General features: G+C 38.5%; 2 protein-coding genes across 3 annotated transcripts in view; both read right to left on the minus strand.

Moving 5' to 3' along the window:
• The window catches only part of rnf19b (ring finger protein 19B), a 35,698-nt gene extending 30,462 nt beyond the window's left edge, over positions 1-5,236 (minus strand). Inside the window, exon 1 of the mRNA XM_046059169.1 lies at positions 5,019-5,236. The gene's annotated coding sequence lies outside the window, so the exon portion shown is untranslated. The remainder of the gene's footprint in view (positions 1-5,018) is intronic.
• Positions 5,237-8,564: 3,328 nt separating this feature from the next.
• Positions 8,565-24,844, minus strand: ak2 (adenylate kinase 2). 2 transcript variants are annotated; one of them, XM_046059015.1, is made up of 7 exons: positions 24,644-24,842; positions 21,922-22,047; positions 20,113-20,223; positions 18,871-18,965; positions 15,498-15,570; positions 13,365-13,584; positions 8,565-8,856 (listed from the first exon to the last, which is right to left on the minus strand). In XM_046059015.1, exons 1-7 carry the CDS (start codon positions 24,740-24,742, stop codon positions 8,849-8,851), a joined length of 732 nt encoding a protein of 243 aa, XP_045914971.1. In that variant the 5' UTR covers positions 24,743-24,842; the 3' UTR covers positions 8,565-8,848. The 2 variants fall into 2 exon arrangements, with proteins under 2 accessions (XP_045914971.1, XP_045914970.1); XM_046059014.1 differs by lacking the exon at positions 8,565-8,856 and having other exon boundaries at positions 11,907-13,584; positions 24,644-24,844.
• Positions 24,845-26,439: the final 1,595 nt, after the last annotated feature.

Raw genomic sequence — 26,439 nt, forward strand, 5'->3', positions numbered from 1 at the left:
ATGGTATGTTGGTGGAAATCAAGGAAACTGAGGCCCTATCTATAGGAACACGGGTATTTTCAAAACCGTGACTTTTTCTACGCGGTTTGGCCGTTCGTACACACGGAAATGCATCAGGTCACTGAAACCGAACATACACTCCTGCCAGGGTGAAGATTTTATGAAACTCAAGTTTGCAGTGTTGTCGTGTAGACAGTGAAACCGGAGTTCTTGCCTTGCAATGTCAGAGTGCGGGCCGTTATCTGCTGGTTTGATGTCAGATTGTGCCCCACTGTCTGCTTTGTTTACCATTTTAATAGGCTCTGATTGGCCAACGTAGCTTTACGCTTAGTGTCACATCACATGGTGGTTCGGCATGCTCTTGACAGCGCTTGATAGCGTATTTTTGTGTTTTCATATAGACAAAGATTTTTTTTTAAAGCAAAGGAGGAAAAACTCTGTTTATGAAAATCCCTGTGTACGTGTGAACTAAGCCTGAGGCAAAAAGTGAAAGATCCATGATTCATATCAAACCAGGAAATATCTAGCTCGTCAAGCTTGACTTACTCTCATTCTTAACTGTAAAAATTTCTGATAACACTACATGTCAAAAGAAACTATTCACCTGATCTTTATTAGGAACTTGATCAGTGGACGATAACAGCAGTCCAAAACTAAAGAAAACTAAGTGGACCTGCTTGCGGCTCTATCTGTATTTAGCTAAATGCTAAAGCAAACATGCGCACAGTGATGATCCAAACCTGCGGATGTTCAGCACATGATAATTATCATCTTTACTATCTGAGTTTAGCGTGATAGCATGCCAACATTTGCTAATTTGCACTAAACACAAAGTAAAACTGAGGCTGTTGGGAATGTTATTGGTGTTTAAGGTATTTGATTACAAAGCAAAGTATTGGAAACATTTATGAGCTGATGATGGCACTAGATGAAAGGTTAAGATGCCAAAGTTATTACAATTCATCTGAAGGAAGACATAAAAGTAATGACCAAATTTCATGGCATGGAGTTCATGTTAAGTGGAACATGTGTAGATTATTAATAATATTGAATTATTTTGATCATGTTGGTTCCTTAATGTGTTTTGTTCATGAGAATATCAGCACTTCCAGTGAACTACTTATGAAGAAACTAACAGTTTAGAAAACACAGCCTGAATAGAGCTGCACTTACTGTCACACAGAACATGAAGTAGTTATTGTTTACTGTAAATATTTCACACAGGTATAAGAAACACCATCCGAACAGCGAGTTGATAATAGTCACATCACTGACAATGAAAACAATTTTCCCTTCTGTGGAAAAACCCTGACAACCCAGCATGATGGCCTGCTCTTCCCAGGAATCCAGCTCACACACAATCTGAACACTGTCTGATGATGTGCGTGCATGTGTTTGGGTGTGTGTGCATGGGAGAAGATTTGTTGTCTTGATATGCTGTTAATGTTTACACACCCATTTTCAGAGGAAATGGACTACACAGTTGACCAATTTCCATATCAGCACTTTAATGACTTAACATCTGTTGTTAGAGAAACAAGTGTGTTTCTAATCTCTTTCTCTCAATCCATCTATTAGGACTGTTTCTGACTGAAACTCTTATTCCACTCAACGTCATAGGATTTTGTTTTGGACTAATCGATAAGTTAAATTACAGTAATTTCAGAAAATAAGCAAATTTGCAAAAAGATCAAAGCACACTTGGAATATTACTGTGATGTAGACACATGATAAGTAGGATTGGGTATGCTTACATGCTGATGCCAACACAATATCAGAGTTTTGGTTCAGATATGGCTTGATAACCAGACTGTTTTCTGTTTTGCCAAACCCAGTCAACGGTAACTGGCAAATTTTTTGCCCTGCGAATTTCATTTTCATTTTATTATCTGTATTTAAAAGGTGTATAAAATGTACATATAAATCTTATTCTTATTTTTCTATTTGTATTGTATCTTGTGTTTTGGTAATCTATTTTCATTTAATGTGTATTTTATTTTATCTTATTAGAAAATAACTTGATATTTCTCATGTTAATCAAACACATGCAGATTTTAAGGTGCTATAATAAATATTTATGTATATTAACAATGACTTTAATAACAGCAATAACTTCCACAGAGCTCTAAGGAGCTTTTTTAGCCTCTTTCAGTCCATTTTTTCCCCCGTGTTAGGTCCACAACGTTATTGTTTTGGTTCAGTTTCAATGTAACTTTATTTTCAGGCGTCAAATCTCTGAAAACCCGCTCTACACCACCTGGTCAGCGCCAAACAGTTGAGAGGCACAGTTAGTGACCAGCTGGTGAACATAGTGGCATTTAGCAGCTAAAGGACCAGACAGGTATTTTCCTCAAGGGTAGGCAGAGACCAAAAACAGAGCTAAAAGCGAGTGAAGATTAAACATACATATATCGTGTGGACAGAAACTTGACTCTAAATGAATTCTAATGATGCTCTGTGTCTGCTCAATGATGATGCCAATAAGTACACTAACAATATGCCGCTGTTCACTAACATTTTTCCCATATCAATTTATGTAGTTTTTGTCAGGAAAGAGTGAGAAGTGCACTCACAATTTTCAAAAAGTTTTTGTCTTCAAATTGCTTCAAAAACATCAGCAAATATTACACATCTGAAATGTTGTAACCAGTGAAATATTTTACTTGTATTGCTGTTTCATACCCGACCACGATGAGCAATCATTTTTATGAATTGAGTAAAAGCTTAAAATGACCACAAACAATGTCTAGTTTCTTCATCATCTAGGATTAGAATGAATAATTAGTCAAATAATTGACAATAGTGGGGGAGCACTATCTGTCTATAAATCTGTGTACCTATCTATCTATCTATCTAGAAAAACCCTGAACAACTCAGGAACAAATGCAGTGGGAGGCAGACAAGAATGGAAAGTTTGAGCATTTTCTCTTCTTCCCACTGACTCTCATTAACACATTTCCCTCTCTCCTACACACATGCACACACACACACACGTCAACATAAAGGGGATTCAGACTCCATTGCGATGCACTGGAAGGTGGCAATATAGGGAATCTGCTTCTATAATTAGAGGAGCGTTCAGGAGCCATACTGCTGAGTTGTTGAATGTTTAATGTCAGGCCTGCAGGCGTTACAGTCGCAAAGAGCAAACCTCTGAGCCCCTTTACATCAACTCCACACACACACACACACACACACACACACACATAACAACCCCCTTTCTTACACACACATGCCAACTTAGGCCTGTACAGAGACTGGTGAGGTGAGCAGCAGTAACAGTTGTAAACTGGATGTGTGGGTCAGGTTTCAGAGAGGAAACGGCAGCACAATTCACGGACACAGACACAGTACATCTGACAACTAAGAGTAAGTCATTCCCAGCTATTGTAAAAGCTGATCGCACATAATGATACAGGATATGAGGTAATGGCCAAATACATCTGAGAGCACAAAACATCAGTTCTAAAACGTGCTGTTTATAATGTAATCTGGTTGGGGTCACTTTCCAACAAAACAACTTATAATGCATGTTCTGCTATAATCATATAAAGGATTTCACTTCTAAAATACCATAGTACATTTTAGAAAGGATGAAGTTCATCAATTAATACCCTTATAATTTTAAAGCCTGTGTAATGCTACCATTATTTTGTGCTATAACTGATGTGTGAATAATATCATCATGTTACGCAGAGATAGGATACTACATTCCCTGTCAAGCAGAGCTGTAACTGTTTTGACAATTACTATCATTTGGTTTCTTCCTGTCAATGCTATATGCGTTTTTTTGGCAGAATCTGTCCATTAACAAGGAAACAAATAAAGAAATCCAGGGTTCAAGGTTAGTTTAGTACCGTTCTTAAACCAGACCTGCTAAAACCAGCATTTGCACCCAACTCAGCCTACATTTTTATCGACGCAATGTTGACATCAGGGTTGTATCCGCAGCAATTCTGACCTTGTTAAACAGATCAGCCAGGTGTGACTGATCCATCTCAGTCACTTTCATTATAAAACTAAAACACAACAACAATTACTTCCTGTTCTGACATGTCAAACAAGGTGTAGTCTTTGGCAATATATGTTATTTCCAACATGCCAGGTATAAATTTTGTGTATTGCTTTTATATGATTACAGTTTGAATGACTTACAACCTCAGTTTATTAGACTAATGTTGGCTTAATCTTAATTAACCTATTCAGTTTGCTTTTTGATTGAGAGTTTAAAAATTTGTGTTTTTACCCCAGAAGTTTAAAAATATTTCACATTTTAAGTATTTTAAATCCCGAATATTTACATAAAAACCTTCATGTTGTAAGTTATCTCTTCATCAAGGCTACCAAACATTACGATGCTGGAACACCTTTTCCACCCTGAGTAGTGAGATCATTACATCTGACCTCAAATACAAAGACACACAAAATCAGTGTTTGTGGGGCTCAGAGCCTTTTTAACACCTCACCTTACAGTGTCCTTTAATCACAACATCTCTCCTGTTCTAAGCTCTACTGCCTTGTTTTTCCAGCTCTCTTTTTTTACATTCTCAATTATAATGATGAAGTTTTTTCTTTCCTCAGAAAAATACAGCCTAAACAGTGACCAGGGAGTGGCGGGGCAGAGAGGAATGTTTTAAAGGGAAAGCCAGGGAAGGGATTTTAACTCTCCAGACATCCAGGATGACTTGGACAATGACTGTACTGAAACTGAGGACATTTTGTTTTTATAGTTTAGCATTATTACACTGATTTGTATCCTCCCTGCTGTTTGTTTTATGAGTATTTCTCCTCTCTGTAATGATAATGTGGGTGGTTTAGGTGAGAGTTGACCCTCCTGATAATATGACAGTCATGCTTGAGAATAATCAGTAATTTTGAGATTTATGGTGGCACACCCCCTTTAATTAAGGTGGCTCTTTTTTTTCTTTTTATCTAGATAGTCTGAAGCAGAAATTAAATTAAATCCATGTCATCTCAGACGAACAGCTCATACAGCAGGTTCACTGCCGGTCACTTACCCTGCTGAGGACCGGATTTCTTCGACAGGAGATGCGACGGCCACTTCGGCTCCAATCCTGGCTCCCGTCTTTGTGTTGCCTTGCTTCTTATCGATAAGCTGTAGGTAGTCGGTGCTCTGTTACCGTGCCCGACTGTCTCTGGGCTTTTCGCGTGTGACGGCGGCCTCTAGTCTTCCTTCGTCCCGGGAGCGCACCACTGAAACTCTGTGTAATCTCCGCAGATCGCTCTCTCTCCCCCTCTCTCTCTCTCTAGCTCTCTCTCTCTCTCTGCCGCTCCACCGCCGCCGCCGCCGCCGCCGCCCTCTGACGTCATGGAGGAAAGCCCCGGTCGGTGACGTTACGCCGTCAACAAAACGGAAACCCCACCCAGCGGCGTCACCTCCAGTCAGGGACTTCAGCGTAGCTACTTTGTTGGAAAGAGGAGTCAAAAGGAAACTGCCAGGAAAGTGTTTATAAACAAACAAAACCAAAACAGGGTGTGGAGTTCCACGGTAGGTCTGCTGGACTTTATACAGTTTCGTTTTAGTAAATACAGACAATAATTAGTCTTTTATGGTAATCTGTAGATCAGCCTTTAGAAGTCTTGTCTGATATAATCAACCTTTTTCCTGCAAGGCTACAACTTGTTCAGACATGACCTGGCTACCCAAGTAAACCTCTCTTTCCTTGGAATTCAACTACACATAGGCTTATCCTTATACTCAAGCCCTGTAGGCTAGCTAGACATACAATTACATATAAATTAACACTCATCACACTCAAGCCCTTGCCAAACGACTTATAACAATGCGGACTAAACTTATCACCTCAAAACTTGAACACCTTTTGTTTAGTTTGGCCACAAGGATCTTTAAATAGGTAAAAATCTGAGGGAGATCAAAGAGAGGGAGATAGGAAAAGAAGAAAAGGGACCAAACTTGGAGAATCTGAATGTCACTGCCAAGAAATGATATTTGGACTTACTAATAACCGTAAACATAGATCCATATGACTTGGGAGCTCAAGACTGGATTACAGACCCACACAAACTACTCCCACTTAAATACCCACTGAGTGACACTTTAAATGAGTTTAAAAGTTAAAAATCACTAGGAGCATGAACAGTTTTGCAGTGGCTGATCTTCTCATTCACAAGCCGGCAAACTGCAATCAAAAGGTAAAGTAGGCCCAATTATTAAACCAAACAAAATGCCAAACTTTCCCTATTATACAGCTTTGTTTTTTTATTGAGTCATACGCAGTCGGTTTCATCAGTCACACTATTAATATAAAAAGGTTTGCTATAATTTCGGACCTTTTAACAAAAAGCTTTTTTTCCCCCCCTTTCTTTTTGGGAAGATATAGTGGTTTGTTAAGTTAAGCAGAAATGAATGGAGACATGATTTTACAGGTTAGTCCTAGTTTGTGAATAAAAAGAAGCAGGATCCTTCATATATCAGGGCGTAAACAAAGGCTACCCATAATTCAACATGGTGTGACATCAACTTCACATTCCTGATTCGCAGTATAGCAGAGTTTTTAATATCTGGTGTCTGTGGAGACATTCCCACACTAGCATACTGATAATGATGCATTTTATTCCAACCAGCACTGACTGGATTGCCAGAGCTAAAGGAGGGCGGGACTGTAGACAGCAGCAACTCAGTATGTCAGAGCGTCAGCAGCTGTTGTGTAATAACTCTCACTGTCAGAAGGGGAAGACAAAAGCTTTGCATTGCAGGTTTAAGCATAACAGGTAAAATGTACAGTCTGTGAATGTGTTTTTTCTGTAATAGCGTTTCCAAAAGTTCCAAAAAAACTACACAGCTCTAAAGGCCCTTGTGAATATTTCAAATAGCCCTTTTCTGTTTCAATTTCAGTATTTGAGTCTCACCTTTCATCCTATGCTTCTCATAGTTACTACCTGCACAAGTACTAGTTTTTAAGAGTAACTTTTTAGGTTAAGTTTTAGAAGTAGGGCTGTCGCGATAACCGCAAAAGTCAAACAGGCTACCGCGCTATTGGCCAAGCCAAATTAGCGCTTCAAAAATCCAAAAGCTGAACGAGCTCTGTAAAGGTTCAAGGACAGATCGGCATGGGCTGTACGGGACCTGACTTCAAACTTGCTGTTGCTGTGTTTTGTGTTGTTTTACTGTTTGTTTTGTAGGTCAGCTAACTTCGCGCTAGCATATTGCGCGGCTAATGTGACTAGCAGGCTTGGTGATGTTGGGCTAATGTTCTGATTGCAGCTGTTTTTCATGTTACTTTCTGTGGAAATTTAGTTATTAACGTTACTACAGAACAGTGGGGGTTTTTTAAGTTGAATGGAAGCCCATTCAAAATTAACTCAATCTTCTTCATTCTGAAGGAAGTGAATTTCAGTTGTTTGAAAAAAAAACACTACAGTAAAATATTTGAAGGTTTCATGAGAAAAAAAAAATACTACTTTCCAGATTAAGATTTTAAATTAAAAAAAAAAAATCCTTTTTTGCATGTGACCCCTTAGAAAAATAGTAGTGTGTAATGAGCTATAATTTAAAATAAAGAAAATAGATTTGAGTATTAGATTTTATCGTCTCGTGACCCCACAGGGTTATCTTGTGACCCTTTGAAGGGGCCCGACCCCTAGGTTGGGAACCACTGGACTAAACTAGCTAACTGTAAAGTAGTTTCCCCTCAAGCAGCTACAACAATAAAATGCTACCTATGCACTGGTGCATCAGTATTAATAATATAGTTTTATTATAATAAGTCACATTTTCTGCAAAATAAATACTTTTAAGTAAATGTAGATAATTATACACTGCAGATTTTAGTAAAAGAAGAAACAGACCAGAAAAATCAAAAATCTCACTTCTCTTGGCCCCTTTTTAATTTAGGAAGAAAAACCTTTTCATTAAGTTTACAAATAAGTTCTTTAATTAATCCAAATGTTTAGCCATATTTAACTACTGAACTTAATACTTAAATTTGTTCACTTATTATTCTAAGACTTCTAGCTATAAAAAGTCTGATCTGATCTAACAGTTGGGTACATGGACAATTGCGGATGTAATTACTAACATAATTACTTTTTGACCTCAGATTTCTTGACAAAATGCAACACGTCTTTATCTCTGAGTTAATTTCCCCTCTGCTTCAGCGTCCCTTTTTATTTCCACACTAATGTATTTTTATATTGTCCTTAACGCCGTCTTCCATACAGAGCTGGATTAACCCATTTGGGGACCCTTAGAGGCAAACGTTTGCTGCCAGACCCCTTCTTCCTGAAAGTTTCCAGTCAGTACATTGCACATGCTATATTGTAGATGGATACTTCATTATATTTTACACAAAGACCCAGAAGCCAACTAATACACCTAAAATAAGATTATCTTTTTTTGAGTTTATTTGATGAAACAGTTTTTTTTTTTTTTTTAGGGAAACACACCATCTATTTTACGGCAGGAGGTGTAAATCATTTGTACCTGCATAACATTAAAGTCTCTAATAGTTATATACAACTACTAATTTAAACTTGTGGATTGCACAATGGGAGAGTCATTGAAAGAAAAACACAAAATGTGATTGTAGTAAAGCAGGAGATTTATTAGAGGGAGAGGAATATGCCTTCTTCTGTCTGCATGACACTTTCGGTGTGTTATTTTATCACACGTTTGCTATCACATATCCAGCAGGACCAAAACTAGTAGACTACTGGAAATAGAAGTGAGCCCCACACCAATGCAAAGTTAACCATAACTTATAAAGTTTAAAGATCCCACCCCACCACCTCCGTCTGTCCACCCACCCACCCGACATCTTTTGCCAATCCAATCCTTCGCCTTGGTGGGAATGTAGCAGCTCAGGATTCAACCAGCTGCAAGACAAGGGAGAGAGAGGGGAAGAAAAGTTTTGGGTGAATTACAGAGAAACTGCAACAAGCCACGACTATTACCGTTTTTTCTGGACATTTAAATGCTGGAACTGTCAAGAGAAATGGACAAAAACACTTGTCCTGTCTGTCTCGGAGTGCAATTGGGCTGCCATCGTTCAGTTTAAAGTGCACATTCAAAAGCACATCACATTCATTTGGGGGTGAACAAAACAGACAGCAAGGTTTTCTGTCTTTCAATTCTAAATCTATACATCCCCAGCTTTCAGAAAGTGATGAATAAAAAAAAGAACCAATGCATCATTGAGCACAGGATGGAATATTAAGGTAAGTTTTGCATGAAATTGTCGTCGGTGGCTGAATAAAAGACTGAAATCTGCCTACTGGGACTGCTGAACATCTGCTTTTGTTTTTCCATCACAACAACCCCGAGAGAATAGAAACGCATCAGTATTCAAGGGAAAGTACGGGTAACACAGTCTGCATGCATGATGTTTCCACTGAACAGAAACACCAGGTGACTACAGAACAGGGAGGAAACTAACAGGTCAGGGAGGAACAGAGGATTCAAGGACAAGCGCGATGTCACAGGAGTTTGTAATTTCCCAAAAAAATCTGTTGAAACTTTAAGAAAATGTAATTATCAACCAGGAATATTTCTATGCAACAAAACATTAAGCAAGTACAATTAGTATAAGCATAATGGAACAAACAGAAGGTCGTAAGGACACGTTTGGGATTCAAAACATTTCCGGGAAGGACTTTTTCCTGAAGGTTTGAGTGACGAACTTCTTTCAGCTCATCTTTTTGATCCAGTTCACTTCACAGAAACTGTGATGTCAGTGCTTCTAAGAAACCCAGCAAGTGAGCACACAACATACTGACTTCATCTTTAACTTCCAATGTCAGTGATAAATAATGTAATTCAGTCTGGAAGTGTTTTTATCCAACTGGCCTCTGCACCCTGATGTGAAAATGAACACATTTCCCAAATTTAAAACAAACGCAAACTTAACATTAATTAGGTACAGGGGCTCTAATAAAGTGTGTGTACTTCAACAAATGCTCTACACATTTAAATACAAAATGAATCCCTGCATTCACTTTTTTGTAACAAGCCATTTTACAAATTCGTATATGATCAGCAAGACTAAGATGAGCAGCATTGACTCTTTCTAAAGCAACTTTGCTCTGTTCTTATATTACATGATTTTGGTTTAAAATGCGATACAAATCAGTACGGTATTTTTTCAGATCATGTCACTTGCAATAATAACAGCACTGACATACTGCATCATCTTTTGAGTTGATACAGTGATCTTGTTAGCACAAAAGCTGTTTTTACACAATCAGCAGTTACAGAGCAACATTATCCTCCATTTGGAGTCTTATTCTCTCCACCTGATGAATGTAAGTACAGTAGTCACTCTCTTATAGCTCTGTTTTTGGTCTGCACCAACTCCTTCAGAAAATATCTGGCTAAATGCTTGACTGAGTTCACTAACTAGTCATTAATTATATCTGTCTGCTGTTTGGTACTGAGCAGGTAAAAATCTTGGCTGAAAATGACACTAAAAGCGGCAAGAAAATGAACCAAAACAATTATCAGACCAGACAACTTAATGAGCTGAAACTATAAAGCTTGAGGGGAGCTGCAGGTTCAGGTGATATTTCTCTGTAGCTTTATCAATTCACATTGTCATTTGATAGATTTGTAGCCGCTTTAAAGTGTAGTCTTCATCTTCTCCCATTACATTTTTACTTTGGTCTCGGTCAGTCATATTCAGCAACCAAAAACTAGATCACACTATAGTCTAAAGCAGGGAATGACATGTGCCTCTTCTCAAATCCATTACCACTAACAATTTAAAAAAGCCTTATCATTACAGCACAGTGTACAAATATTTTGGTACGATTAGATAATCAGCACTCCCACTGACGATTGAAACATCGGAGAAATTAAGTTTCTCAGAAATAGTTTGGTCTACTAAAATTCCAGAAAAGAAAGACAGGAAAGCACATGCACCCCCAGGAGGGAAATGACAACAGCATGTTGCAACTAAAACTATTGAACAGAGTTCAGACACCATTTAGGTCTACAGGAAAGATTCAGCTACTTCAGTGAAAACACTTTACAGTCTGTTTCAGCATACTGATCAAGTTATTGGCCATATCAATCAAATGGGAGTTAATAATCAACCAGTCCAGTCTCTCAAACATCCAAAGGGTCATTTGTGGAGTCCAAGAGAGTGAAGGCAGTATTTGAGCCAAGGAGGAGCAGTGTGAGGAAGAGGAGGAGGACAGCAGGCTATACTGATAGATGGGTGAAGGAAGAAAGGGAAGTATGTCCTGGGTGAAAGGGGAAGTCTCCACTGGACGCAGTAACTGATGTATCATTTGCTTCTGTGTTGAGCTAGAAGTTTATACAGACCAGGGGGTTTTCAAAGTTTCCCACTGTGGGAGGGCCCCCTTAGACAAAATCAACAAACAGGGCTACCTGCTTCCAAACAGGAAGTATCATGTTTTTTTTGCCTGAATTTGTTTACATTTTGGCAAAATTAGCACAATTAAAAACAGCTGAATTAGCTATTAGCAGTCTTGTTCAAATTGTACCCATGGATGCGCAGAAAACTACCACTGAACTAAAAAACAATGATTCTCTGGTAAGTTCTGGATTTCTAAGTGGATTTCTGGACATTTATTTGCTCTGGTTATGAGGGATAACCCTCTGAAAGTCACACCGATTCTAAAAATATTTGTATCATGTCTGTGTTCAGATTACACTGAGCAGTCCCCCTCCAGGATTTCACAATGATCCCTCTATGAACACAACTTCAACAAATCCCTGTGAATTCAGCGCGACTTGCAGCTTTGATCAATCATCGCAACTTTTCCGCAAATTTGACCATCATCGCCGTTTCCCACAAAACGTTTTCACGTGTTTACACGTTGCAGCAGATGTGTGATTCCACAGTCTCACATCACACACACAAAAAAAATAAATAAATAAATAAATAAAAAAGGACAGCGAAAAAAACGTATCCAGATCTTCTTTAACAAAGCCGGGGTAAATTGTTTAGCAAAACGTGTAGTTTTTTGGTCGAACATAAAAGGAAATCGTCTATTGACACACAGAGTGTCAGAAAGGCATGGCGGTCATCAGGCAAGACACATCACTGTCACACAGGCTGTTGCATTCAAAAAAAAATAATTACATCTACCTTTACAGTTTTCACTTATTTCCACAATTATATCGAGAGAGAAAAAAAAAAAAAAAAACCACGCCCCAAAACATCGGTACTTTCATTGCAATTTTTTTTTTCAGCTGTTGCAAAATCTGGCATTTTAGGCTGCAACAATCACAAAAAAGGCCTGCAAAATCCTGGAGGGACTGACTGAGGCTACATCCACACTACTACGTTTTGTTTTAAAATGCAGACCTTTTTCTACGTTTACACCTGCTGTCCAGACTAAAACCGAATCCGACACTGGTGACCAATTTGAAAACGCTGCTGACCCCATTTTCGTTTTAAAACTCGTAGCGTTTTAGTGCAGACAGGTGAAAACAGAGGACTTTAAAAATGCTGACACAGAAGCTCAAGTTTGGCTTCCTGATTGAGACTTATTAGTCAAGCACAGTCAACAGTGTTTTTGTTTTGGTATTTTTATTAAAATATTTTGTAATGTGCATGTGCAAAAAAAATAAAATCTCTGGTGTGGTTATTCGCCATTGCGATTCTTTGTTCATTTGCTGCAGAGTAGACAGTCCGCTTCCTGTTTACAGCGTACGTAAACGGCCACTAGATGTGCATTTTAATATAAACGGAGATCAACTCTGATACGCTAAAACGCTAGTGTGGACGGAGATCGTTTTCGTTTTAAAACTACTTAAACATAGTAGTGTGGATATAGCCTGAGTAACAGCTAAAATACAGCTGAAAGGAAAAACAGAGATCAACTGTATGTGCACGAGAATCAGACACTGAGAAAGAGAAAAGGCCAAAGTCATCTATTAAACAAGAGCAAACCTGTCCAGCGGAGGCAAGCAGTAGACAACAAATAATCAAAAAACGTGCATGGCATTCTGCTCTGCTAAATGTCAAAACCTTAAATCTAATTTCTATAGAGGTGAAAGACAAAAGCAGCAGCATAGTGCTAAGCGCTAAGTCTGTTTTGTGGTTTTTGATCCTGTGGTTATTGGTTCTACATTGGCTTGTTCTCTTTCAGACTTGATTTTATAACGAAGAGTAACAACAATACAACTTTAAATCCTCTTTCTACAACTGGTGAAACATTGTGAATTTCTTGAACTGTTGATACCATTTTAGTCCCCATCTTCCATATTTACACCTCGCAAAGTTACATTTTGTTGCCACTGTGACACTCGACCAACTCTTGTAAAATCTTCACCCTTGAGGGATAAAAAAAAACCCTTGGGAGGGGATACGGAAAGGAGGAAAAAGGTTTTTAAATGAAGAACACTTGGTCTTTACAGGCAATGGCACGGGCGGGGGTTTCCGTGGCAGCGGAGAAGGCAGCTACGATGGAGGCGAAGACGACGTTCGGGTCCTGTGCAGCATCAATGGCTGTGTGCAGGCCCCTTGCACTGTAGTACTTCACCAGAGGGACGGTCTGCCGGTGGTAGGCGTCCAGACGGGAGCGCAGCGTCGTCTCGTTGTCGTCGCTGCGGCGGATAAGCGGCTCACCTGTCACCTTAGTGCAGACAAGAGGGAGAAAAACACATAAGAACAAAGAGAAAGATGGACTGAGATGGTAAAACCTGTACAACAACGCATGCAGTTTCCACTTTTGTCTACAATTAGGTCAACTTAATCAAGTGTCACTGCAACCCTCTCACTTGTTACTTGTTTCTGTATCGAAATCCATCTTTGTGCAAGTCAGTCTTCTTTCTAAGCCAGGAGTTTGTGTGTTGCTTTATTTGCAGACGGTTCGACACAGAGTAACGCACATTAAGGAGGGATGCACTGATCCAATCTGTCGGATCTGTATCAACACCAAACCCTGCCTTATAAATCAGATTAATAGGGGCCAGATGCAACTGATCCACTCGTCCGTGTTATTATAAGATTTTAGTGTTTTCAGTTACATTCAAATCAGTCATGGCGGCGCCGCAGCAACACCTGGCTTCTTGTTCCAGTTGGTTTTAAATTTGTGAGAAAGAGGGCACTGGTATCACATCTGTACTCTGCATAAGCCGATTCCCTGAGATCAAGTGAGTTGAAACCAGGATAAAAAATAATTGTTAAAATCGGCCCCATCCTTAGCATAAAGGGCCCCATTTTCTTAGTGGTGCAACAACCCACGCAAGCAGCACCAGATAAGTTTGGTATTTTCTTGACCCTAAAATTGGTTATTTAACTAAATAACTAAAAAAATAATAAGCTGTTCATGTTTTATTTTTGCATTATAAAGCAAATGCTTTTCGATTCGATCCAACCATTTGCCACTAGAAAAATAGAATGATGACTGACAATGAATGTGATAAAAAACCACACCGCCTGACTGGCTGCACATGTATCATGCTGTGTTCACATTGAGCCGCTCTAAACCATCCAAACAACAATATGATTTCCTGGACAGGCAATTTATTGAGCTGTTGTCCTCATGCGACACGTTTTAGAGCGTTCAGACCAGTTATGTGACTGGCTGAGAGGGAACCTATGAAACACCACACCCGCCAATCTACATTCCACTTCACCCAGCCCTTTTACACTTTGTGTTGCTGCAGAAAAATTAACCAAAATAGCAGGTGCGCTTTGAGATGCCCACACAGTCCGTGCAAGACCTACCACTTAGAGCTTGTTGTTGTGCTGGCGAAATTAATAAAAGGGCCTTAAGTCTCTTGGCTCCACCCTCCCTCAAAATAAAAGTAGGACACATATCAGAGGTACAAACTCTGTGGAGAACAATATGCAGGGGCCTAAAACTGAGAACAGAACCAGCAAAGCTTTATTTTGCTTCATCCAGTGCTGACTACCAGCTCGACAGGCTACCGCATCCTTTACTTTTGAAACCCAGAAGGTTTTCTATTTTTCCTAATTACTATGACATGCTGCTTAAACTACCACATGTAGAGACTCATCTCGCTATACATTCAGGTGGTATAGGAACATCTGAACAATATCCTCACTCATTTACATATGACTGTTGCGGTGTTTCATTCATTAACAGTGTAATAATTTCTCCTGGCATTAGCATGGGCAATCTTTAAAACCCTGCAGGAAATGCTGATCTGTCATCATCTTATAAAAGCTTTTAGTCCCATCAACAAATCAATCACTCTCTTACTTCAAAGCCAAATTCTCTCTCCCCACTGGGTGCCACCACCAAGCAGAAGTCTTCTCTAATGGAGAAACTACACTGGATGTCCATATTTTTAAAATCTCTTCATGTACATACCTTTGCAGTGTCTCTAGGATGATGGCTTATAACCACAAACATCTCCATGTTTTTAAGATCAGATGTCCCAAACATTTCAGAATGTGTCAAAGCACTTTGTCTGAAGCTGGCTGATCATCACCGATTTCAAACTTGGCAGTGATTTTAGGTGGGTGGCAGTTTAGCAAAAAGCGGTTTCTAAGTGGGTTGGTAGTGAAACAACTTACGTCATCCTTCATGGGCTCTTTGGGGGGGTTGAACTCCTCGTGGTATGAGCGGCCACTTGGCTGATGAATTAGTCTGGGGAAATGGAGGGGAGACGGTGAGGACGGAAAAGAAATCAGGGTGACAGCAGAGGAGGACAGATGAGGATTAGACAGCCACAGTGACTCACTAACTACTTAACTGTCCTTTTCACATCCCACACGCTGCCCTTGTCCTACTTGGGCTAGAAAAGGCAGCAGCCAGCCTCCTCCTCCTCCTCACAAAGGGACCCCCGCGGACAGAAAGATGGCTCTTGCAAACTAACTGTCTTCTATTCAGTGTGGCATACAGATTATGTATGAGTGGTTATTGTGAAGAAAGAGGGCAAATATTGTGTTGCAATAACAAACTCCAATAAAAGACTTTACAACACACCCTTTCTAAAGCATTGACCCGTTTTCAGATGAAGGTCTCTGAAAACACGTCTGCCTGTTCAATGTTTGGGTCAGCTTCAAAGCAGTGCATAGCATGTTACATTAAACAGTTTCAAAACAGTTATATAAAAGGAGACTTGTTGGAGGGAGAACAGCCAGAGAGATGGAAATGTACCAGGAAACAATAAGACCGTGCCAATTAAGTTTTTATAAGGTTTATAACTTTCTCTTTGGTTCTCTATTTGGCCTCCATATGTCAGTTTGCTTTTACATAAGTCAAACCATCAGGCCAGAAAGCGGCCCAGCGAAGTCCTAGTTATAATGTAAATTATTATTATTACAACTTAATAATAATACCACAATTAATACTACAGTTACATGAGATACGGATGCACCTTACTAAACAAGCTGGCACCACCGTCTCTTTATGATAATAAAGCACCATGTGGTTTATCTGATGTTGGTGGAGTTTTGCTGTTAGCAAAGCTCCTGTGAAATATTAATGAACATATTATCTTTCTTACAAAACTATGTCCTTATTAGATAACACTAAACACCTTAAATTAATTTATTGGTTTCTGTAGGTCACCTTTTTTAAAAGCACCTGTACTTTTCCAGCGGTGGAAGAAGTTTCATACTTAAGTAAAAGTACAGATACCACATGAAAAATGTTACTCAAGTCATCCAGTATAAACCTACTCAAGTAAAAGTAAAACAAGTACATGGTTTTAAAAGTACTTAAGTAATCAAAAGTAAAAGTAACCAGTAGGGATGGGGATCGAGACCCAGTTCCAAAATTTCTCAAAATCCGAAAATCAATAAGGTTTGAACTTATCGATCCTGCTATGGAGACTTGCAGGTCCTATGATGTAACGTTGTGTCTCGAGCGTCAAATCTGATTTAATGTGAAATGCAATGGATAAGAAAATCATCAGGCTGCAGTATCTGCCTGCTCTCTGTCGGCTCCCACCCACCACCACACACCAGAGCGAGAGGCGGCGCCATCGCGGTGGAATTAGGTGAGGGTTAAGTTAGCTCCAAACTACTGTAACGTTAGTTGATGACAGCTACGCTCTTAAGTACGTGCAATAAAACCTTCGCAAGTAAAAAGACAATACTTTATCAATACACCTGTCTGTAAGGTAACGTTAAACATACAGAAATTGTTAATTTAATCATCTCTGTCCTCAGTATCTCATCCACTATGTTTTATACAAGCACAGCTAACGCTAGCTTGGCATTAGCTAAATGTTAATAACAAGCTAAATAGAAAGCTGTCTGTCTGGAGCACAGACTGGTCTGTAGTCTTAAAAACTGCTGGCTGAGACAAACCAGCCGCTCCTCCTCCTACCTGGTAACGTTACCTGCAGCCAGCGAGAGAGGAGGAGGGACTGATACAGACTGATGTTATTCTTTCTAAACGCCACTCACTACTTGTGATGTCAGATAAAGTTACTTTGCTGTTGTAAACATTAATGTTACTGCTCTAGAAACAACATTTAGCTGTATTTAAAATATTAAATTAAAAACAACCAGGCAGTTAATATGTACACTTCAACATATGTTTATTTATCGCAAGTGATATGTCATCTCTCCCTCTCTAATCTATATCTCAATATCTCTCTCTCTATCGCACATTGAATATTTTCCTCATACCGTGCTGGCCTACCTCATGCCCGTTGGGTCTGGTCTTACCAAATAACCATCACTAAATAATAGTAAAGTATCCATAGCTGTATCGATAAAGAATCGTATCGTTAAGCAGTCTCAATAAGGGTATCAATAAAAATTAAAAATCCCCATCCCTAGTACGCAGAAACCAAAATTAACTGAAACACTTCAATTTACAATCTCACCAAAAATCCACACACATGTTAACTTCAGCACCTCTCATAAAGTGCAGCTCACAGTCCCAAACAGAGCAAAGTTGGCTTCAGTTTTCAGATGTTTATGTGACCACTCGGTCATAAACTGGCTGCAACTCAATGCAAAAACAGAGCTGCTGCACAGTCACACCTGACACCACAAAGCTCTCACTACAATCCTCCCTCTGTAAAAAGCCTGAATAGAAACCTCTTCTAGAAAAGTCCAGTGCTGGTTTGAACAGACCTCTGCTCACTAACTTAGTCCACATGAAGTCTGATAAGACTGGGGGCCAATGTGCTGGGTCACTTGGTGGAGCAGCAACTGTTCCATTAGGGTCTGAGTTGCTTGTGTCTGATGCTGGCTGTACATCTCTGGCTGTGCTCGTACTGACTGAGGCTGGATGTGGATCAGCTGTGGCTGATACTGGCTGGAGTCTGTTCCTGTACTGGCGGATGATCCAGCATCTACTCTACTGACAAACTTCAGCACTGCCCCTGTAAATTATGGGTATTTTCTATGCTGCATCAGGCCCATTCAAGCTGGCTCCTCCGGATTTCCTTGTTATTTACCACCACTGTACTTTTCCAAGCTTGCCAACCATGTGACTTACATAACATGACCATAAGTATCACTATAAAATCCTGTGAACTGAAGAGTTACCAATTCACGTTTTTGTTTTATACATGCGTCTCTTTTCCGCTATAATTAGCATCTCAGCAAACAGTTGAAACGTACAACCAGGCACTGAGCAGCTTTGGTATTCAGCACAATGCATCAGGGACGGATGCATCGTCTTCTTTAAGGATTCAAACTGTGACCTTCCAGCCGCTGGACGCTCTTCAAACCCCCCTCAGGCCACCTTTTCTGTTGATCGCATGCTTTCATGCTCCACTTTTCTCCAGCATTATCTCACTGTCCCAGACTCTTCTGTTCACAGGAATCAATCTACCTGCCCGGGTGGATTTAACACACAGACAGAATGAGGAGCTTGAGGTACAAGCACCATCCTGGGAAATCATAAACCACTGGGAAATAAAACAGATTGAATCCTTTCTCTGGTCTTGAATATTTAACTCTCTCTCATGCAGACTCCTACCTGCCACAGATCCTGCGGACCAACAGAGAGTCGGCAACAGCGAACTCGATCACAGAGTCCAGCTTCTCGTGTCTTTTATCCAGCAAGTTGTCCAGCTAGAAGACACAAACATAAGACATGACATATCTTTTGTTGAGTATAAAAAGTACTTTGCTCTTTCTTTAGGTTTCTTCCACTTCTCTCCAATAAGATGAATCAGACTGAAATAAAGCTGAAAGTCTAAAAATGTATTGCTGTTGCGGAGTGAATAAATGTACATTCTCAAATAGTACAGTGCATTTATATACCTTAATAAAACTATGCCATAACATGTTATTTGGAGACACCTTCATTTCTCATTTCCCCAGTTTTAAAAAGAATATCTGATCATATTTCAGTGGAAAGCCTACTTGTTTTCTGAACTATTCCCATTTTTCTTGTTAATTTGCAGAAAACCTGATATTTTATGAAGTTTGTTTTTGCTGCTGTGACCGTGAAATTTTTTTTATTATTGTTTTTTTCCCTTTTGCTGAAATTACATTCTCCAATAATCTTTCTGCATTTTTAGGATTTTTTTAGATCATAAAAACTCAACACTCAAAGAAATATATTTTGAATGGGAAAAGCTTCTATCTGTCCCCCCCAAAAACAGGCATGGCTTCTGGGCCATTTTTCAGTTTTTCTATCTTGCTGTTGATTCATTTGGCAGTTTATATTTTCTGGTCCCATAAAAGATTGAACAATCCTTAAATTGTACTAATAATTAAAAATAATAATAAAATAATTCTCATTCCAAATAGCAAAAATGTGTGACATGTCACCAGTTTGTCTTGCTAGTGTTGTAGTATGTCAATTAATTTGTGCTGTTAGTGTGAACTGTGAAAGTATTTAATCTAAATTAAATTTGACAATAACAAATTTTCAGACATTTTGGAAAATAGAATAATTTACTTTCTTGTAGAGAGTTAGATGAGAAGATGGTCGATACCAATAGGTTTAAGGATTAAGTATGGAACTAGAGCTGGGACTTAACACAAAGACTGGAAACAGCTGGAGTGGTTCTGTCTAAAGTTAAAAAAATACCTAAATAACAAGTTGACTCTCTTTACGGGATGTTACATGATAGTTATTTCTCCATTTTCTAAATTTCTATTGTGACCTACAACTTATCGATGCCCTCTTTTAATGATTTAATTCCAGTCTGTGCCGCTTTGTTTTAGATGGTAACAGCAGAAAGCAACACCATCAAATTTAAATCCTCACCATTTCTGCTTGTTTGACTGTGCGGGGAAATCCGTCCAACAGGAAGCCCTTCCTGCAGGCCGACGTGTCCAGGTTCTTCTCGATGAGCTCCACGACCATCTCATCACTGACCTGCAAGTGAACGAAAAGATAATTCTCTCATCTATCCATTTACATTGTACCATGCTACATTCTGGATAGCAACAGCTCTGTACAGGAGCCACATAAAGACATTCAATAATACCATGACCTTCACTTAAAAAAAAAAAAAAAAAACACAGTTCAGTTGCTTCTGATACACAGAAAATGTAATTCATTACAATAAAAGGAGTAATTAAAGTACAGCAAACAGATTTGTTTATGTTGAGACACTGAAGAAAGGAAGAGTTGTAACATGTGTAACATGTGCAGTAACATGTGCATAAAGACACAGTTGAATGAAAAGCCTCCTCTGCACCAGCACCATCTTTGTGGCAAACTCCTTTTGGTCAGCTGGCTGCCCTAGAACAGTTACCACATAGGCTGCTTGACTTGATGGAGGAGTAAAATGGAGGCAGAACCATTTCATTTACAGCTTATAAAAGTCACAATAAACTATAATGGAAAATGTGGATAACTGAGGGTGTACACCTTGTTAGCATACCGGCAATGCTGTAAACTTTTAATAATTCTGTGCGTCACTAGTCGCAGGTTCTGGATGTGCAGGTAGGCTGATTAAAATATCTTAAAAATAACTTTGAAACAACTACAGACTGTGCAGAACTCAGCTGCAAGGCTTTTTTAACCGGAACCAAGAGGTACAATTACATCACACCTGTTTTAGCCTCTTTACCTTGGCTCCCTGTTTGTTATAGGATTCATTTTAAGATCTTATTGATTACTTTGAAGACTCTCCTTGACCTGGCTCTGGATTAGATTTTGGATCTTTTAACTCCTTATGCACGTTTGCGTACTTTGAGATCTCCAGACAGGAGTCTCCTGTATCTTCCTGAGTACAGGCTGAGATCTAAAGGGGAAAGAGGTTCTAAAACAGTTAGTCAGTAAACTCTTTTAACACTCTCCTAAAAATGCATTTTTAATATAAAGTATATCCTGATTTTATAGGAGCAGCCTGCTTATTTTAATGTTTTAATTTTCTTGTTTTATTTCTTCTTTTCATTTTGCCTCTCATGTATTTTATCATTCACTGTGTTATTTAATTTAATTTGGCTCTCTGTGTCTCTATGAAGCACTTTGTAGTTTGTTTTTATAATTGTTCTAGAAATAAAGTTAAAGTTTAAATATGTAGTGCAACTTAAAACAGTGTAAAAGATCAATAAAAATCTAGTGTCCGTCCAAGCTCACACTTACAAAAGAATTAAATAAAACAAAAGAAGAACACAGAGTCATTAATAAAAAAAATAAATAAAAAAAAATGTAAACATGTTTGCCTCCATCAGCAGACATAACTACAACTATTACTATTACTTTTTTAAAGTATAACTTTTCTTTGTATATGGATACATCTAGTATTATATCCATATATGGATACATCTAGTATTATATCCATATATGGATATGAAAAAGCTCCAACTTGAAGGAATGAATTTTTTTCTGGAAAAATGTTGTTTGCTGTCTCACAGTTGTTGCACTGCACGCTTGTATTTTCATTATCGGTGGACGCTATTTTAGCTGTTACATGTCACTGAAGACAAATAAAACATGAAACACAGTCATGTGGGACTGAACATGAATGGCTGTAATGTCAACACACGGCCCCACAGAGGGCAAAAGGAGCAGAGAAAGTAAAATACACAGAGATCATGAGAAGCAGATGAGCAGAAACGTTACCAGTTTTCCAGAATCCATGGTCTCCTTGAGCCTCTTGCCGAGCTCTGAGCCCGAAGCCACCATGGCCCTCAACATGTCTCCGGTGGCCAGGTGGCAAACACAGTACTGCTCTGCTAGCCGAGGGGCCTGCAGGGAGTAGGAGAGATCATTCATGTTAAATAATACATTATTCAAGTTTTAAGCTAACGCCACAAAGTTTGGCTGCAGATTTGACTTTGTTCTACCCACTGTTCTGTCAGAGAGCCAACCGCCTGCACTTGGCTGGCAAAAGCATGAAAGAAGTTTGGGTGTTTTGGCTGAGAGACCTGAGAGTTTTCAGGCCAAGCCACCTCTCTAACATATTAAATTGTCATTTATACAACTCAATTGATGAGTCACCTAGATATTAGGAATATCTTCTCCTTTTATGAAGAAAACTATTTAGGTAAAAGCTTCGTTCCCCAGTTAATTTAGTCAATTAAGTTCATTATAGTCATATCAGGATATAATGATATTTAATAAATGTACTTGTTTGTCTGAATAGATGGAGGGACATTCAGTTTACTGTACAAGATTAAAGAAAAGCAGAAAATCTTCCCATCTGAGAAGCTGTAACCGGCAATTGTTGCATTTTTGCTTGAATAGATTTTAACTATCAAATAATCATTTCAGGGGAGATCACTTTGCTGAGAACCGAGAACTCCAACCAGATCACAACACGTGTTACAGGAGACTGAAGACACAGTAAGTAATGCCAGCACACGTGCCTGTGCCCTTCAACATGCACGTGCGTATGATGCAAGAGTACTACACAATGTGAAGATGTCACGACAAACTGAAGGAGGTCATTTTGACATGTTGCTGGTTTCTTTCTCCTACAAATTTACAACAGAAATCATTCTGAATTGTGTAACTGCATTCTCAAAAAGGGTTCTTCTGGCAATAATCATATAGTAATAAGACAAAATACGCAATTTCTCTTTTTTACAAGATGTGCCGCAATCAACAACCTAATTCACAGAAAGAGAAAACGACGTGCCTTTAAGACTGACAAATGCTTGTACAATTATCTTTACTAAAATGCTTGGGCTCATGACTGTCTTTATTTGATATTTTGTAGGTTTTCAGGTAGATCATTAGTTTACATATTGCATATCAATGTTGGTCAACATCTTTGTCAAACTGCAGGTGAATGCCACTGTAATTCTGAATCATGGTCACTGCAGCAGGTTTGGTCCCAGACTGACACTGTGGCAATGTGGCAGTAGCAGATAAGAGTTAATGAAGTCAAATCAGGATGCAATTAACAGTTATTTTCATTAGCAATTAATTTGTTTGTTATTTTTGACAAATCAATAAATCATTTAGTGTTCAAATGTCACAAATAGTGAAAATGCCCATCACAATTTCCCAGGGCCTAAGATGGCATTGTTATATTGTTAGTTTTGTCAAACCAGCAAGCTACAGCCCAAAGATGTTCAATTTACAACCACACAACATCAAAAAACAGCAATCCATCACATTTGAGAAGCAAGAACCATTTTCACTTGATAAATGATGGGAATAATTAACACATTATAAAAATCCTACTCTCTTTTGATTGGCTGATTAATCGACTTGTAATGTGGTTTCAGAAACGACACAAGTAGAAAATTCTTCAGCCCATTATCTGGCATTTTGAGTTAATCGGTATCGGCTGATGTCTGCACTCACGAGACAGATAAACAAAAAGTGTCTGCAGACACATCAGCAAGCAGCCATGTCAGTGTGGCTCCTTGTGAGTTTTGGGAAGGTGGTGAAAAAGTTTAAAAGCCTTACATTTTGTCAGTCACAATCGTCTTGTCTTAATCCTAAATGACAGCAAATCGGATATAAAACCATTGCTGGCTAGTGTTAAATATATATTGTTATGCTGTAGAGAATAATGTAGCTGAATGACGTCACTTCTCCATAAACTCCGGTCATGCTCAGAAATCTACAGCCTAACCTAAAGTATTTTTTATTTCATTAAACAATTCCATATTAAACAGCACATTACAGGCTGAGATAACATGTATATTAGATTGTACTCTGCATGGAATAATTGAAATTATACATGACTTTTCTTTGTTTTGATATCTGCATTATACATTATTGGCCACCCTGCTCTCTAAATATCGGCATCGGCCATTGAAAAACCCATATCAGTCGACCACTAGAAAATAAGTCCAAAAAACTACAAATACTGCAGAATTGCTTAAGTAGAAGTAAAAAGAGATAATGAATCAATGCCAATTCTGATAACATAGTAATCTATATAATAAATAATATTTGCTTTTTGCAGCATTTGGACAGTGAGCTTTTACATTTAAGTGTTTCATATCACAGTAAACATATTTTAGTCTTTGTAAATCCTTTTATAGACCTTTAGATGTAACGTTAGCCCTGCAGAAACATTTAATGCTGCACTACATAATGCAGGTGAAAATAAAAACAGAACAGGTTTAAAAGTTGTAACTTCATCATGACACCAAAGAAACTATGCGTGCATGTAAACATATTTCTTGACGAATGAGGTTGAACATGTTTATTAATAATACAACTTTAACCTTAACAGACTGTCCAGCTTGTCTGAGAGTTGTAGTGACAAACCAGGTAAAGACAGGTAGGTTAGCATTAGCATTAGCTACTAATGCCGACCATGCGCTGCAGTTTTTACAAGCTAACAGCTAGCTTGGTTAGCTCGACTGGGTGTCTCTCTCACCTGAGTCCCCTTTCCGGCTCCGGGCGGTCCAAGCAGGATGGCACGGATCCCCTCGTGCACATCGGCTATTGCCTCCTTTAGTTGCGTGCTGGGGGCCATGTCTGGACCGGGAGACTACCAGGGCAGAAACTTTAGTAAAGTCTGTCACTGTCGTCCTGTTGACACTTCAGTCAACTTCAGCCAGGAAAAGAAACGCCTCCGCCTCCTCTCTGCTACAGCGGTTAAACCCCGCACACTATTGGAAACTCGGCGTTTGATTGGCCGTCCGACCGTTCCGTCATAAATTGTGTGTGTTGATTGGACACAACTTGTTCGACGCCTCATTGCGTAATATCCGGAAAGTGTTTAAATCAGACGTGTTCACTATTTCATTATAAATGAGTGATTTTATTGTCACTCATAGTCTTCCTGAATTTATTTTGAACAGTACTTTTCGGTTTCCATGCCTATCCCAATTCATAATTAATATTATTATTCTTTAATATTTGTTAAATATATATATAAATATTTTTTCTCATTTATTTATATTGGCGTTTTGGGGGCGAAAATATATAAAGAAATTTTCAAAAATGGCCCCAAAACTTACAAATTCTTTCCAATTCTCGATGCTGGAAGTAAAAACAGTAAAAAATAAAAAACTCTAGATTTACTTACAAAGCACTACTAATCCATTTGCTGACTTTGAGATGCAATTGTAAGCTCTAACTCTGGCTAATTTTTCAGCATTAAAGCTCTTTCTTGATGTCTGAAATAGTACAAAAGTTTAAAAAATACTCACTGAGAAAACTGCTGATATGAAATGTATTTGGAAATTTCCCCTGCACAAAACATCTTTGTAGACATTACTGACTATGGATAGTATGCATGTTATTTTGTGGTCTCCTTATAATTTCTTTGGTTTATTTGAAGATTATTATTAGTATGATGATGGTGACAGTACATATTCAGTCAGTGAAGATGAGAGGGAGAGAGGGAATTTCTGGATTTCATTTAGTTTTACATTCGTTGTTTTGTAATTTCTATAACATAAGCACTTCCTCTATGAAGCCCTCACACTAAATTAAAAAAAACAAACAGATAAACACCTCATATCTGTGACTGAACTGTTAAAAGATTTGATTTCATGTTTGAACAAAAGGGAAGTAAAATAATTATTTTGGGGAACAAGACACACTAAATCCCTCCCCATCCTTTTGTCTCACAGGAAGGATTTTTAAAATAGCACTCTACAACCTTTATTTTCTTCTCTTTCCTCTTTCAGACTCACTGACAGTCACAGCTGAAAAATGCCTGAAGCTGATGTGCTGTACTCTGATGTTAAGTTCACAAGACCAAATACAAATGCCAGAGGTGAGTCTTTATTATGATACTTGATAATCTACCTGTCTGTCTGTCTGTCCAATTCAGTTGGGATTTATTGGCATTTATTTTTTTATTAATTTGTATTCTATAGCAGCTTTTAATTCTGACATTTCTAAGAATGAGCTTTCTAAAAAAACCTTTTATAGTGTTTTTCTATCGCTACTATTCATACTCTTAGTAACAAAAACACAACAGATCATCAAAAGGACCTTTTTTTCACAACTATAAGTGCATCTGACATTGACCTGGTACAACAAAAACATGTAGAAAGACATATATATATGTTCATACAAAGGACATGCAGAATGTTTGTTAAGATTTTCTTCTCTATTGTTAAAATACCTTTTCCTATCACTATGCTCACTGTTCTTAACAGATCATCACTAAAACATCTGATATAGTTAATATACACGTACGTATTGTTGTTTCATTTG

The sequence above is a fragment of the Micropterus dolomieu genome, linkage group LG09, assembly GCF_021292245.1.
Source record: "Micropterus dolomieu isolate WLL.071019.BEF.003 ecotype Adirondacks linkage group LG09, ASM2129224v1, whole genome shotgun sequence".
Taxonomy (NCBI): domain Eukaryota; kingdom Metazoa; phylum Chordata; class Actinopteri; order Centrarchiformes; family Centrarchidae; genus Micropterus; species Micropterus dolomieu.

What these genes read in the sequence shown, in the direction of transcription:
- ak2 (XM_046059014.1), bottom strand. Translation starts at nt 24,742, where the DNA reads ATGGCCCCCAGCACGCAACTAAAGGAGGCAATAGCCGATGTGCACGAG. An exon ending in CAGTCAAACAAGCAGAAATG is followed by an intron (nt 18,966 to 20,112) that starts GTGAGGATTTAA and finishes TGTGTCTTCTAG; the next exon opens with CTGGACAACTTGCTGGATAA. An exon ending in AAGAGCCCATGAAGGATGAC is followed by an intron (nt 13,585 to 15,497) that starts GTAAGTTGTTTC and finishes GTCTGCACTAAG; the next exon opens with GTGACAGGTGAGCCGCTTAT.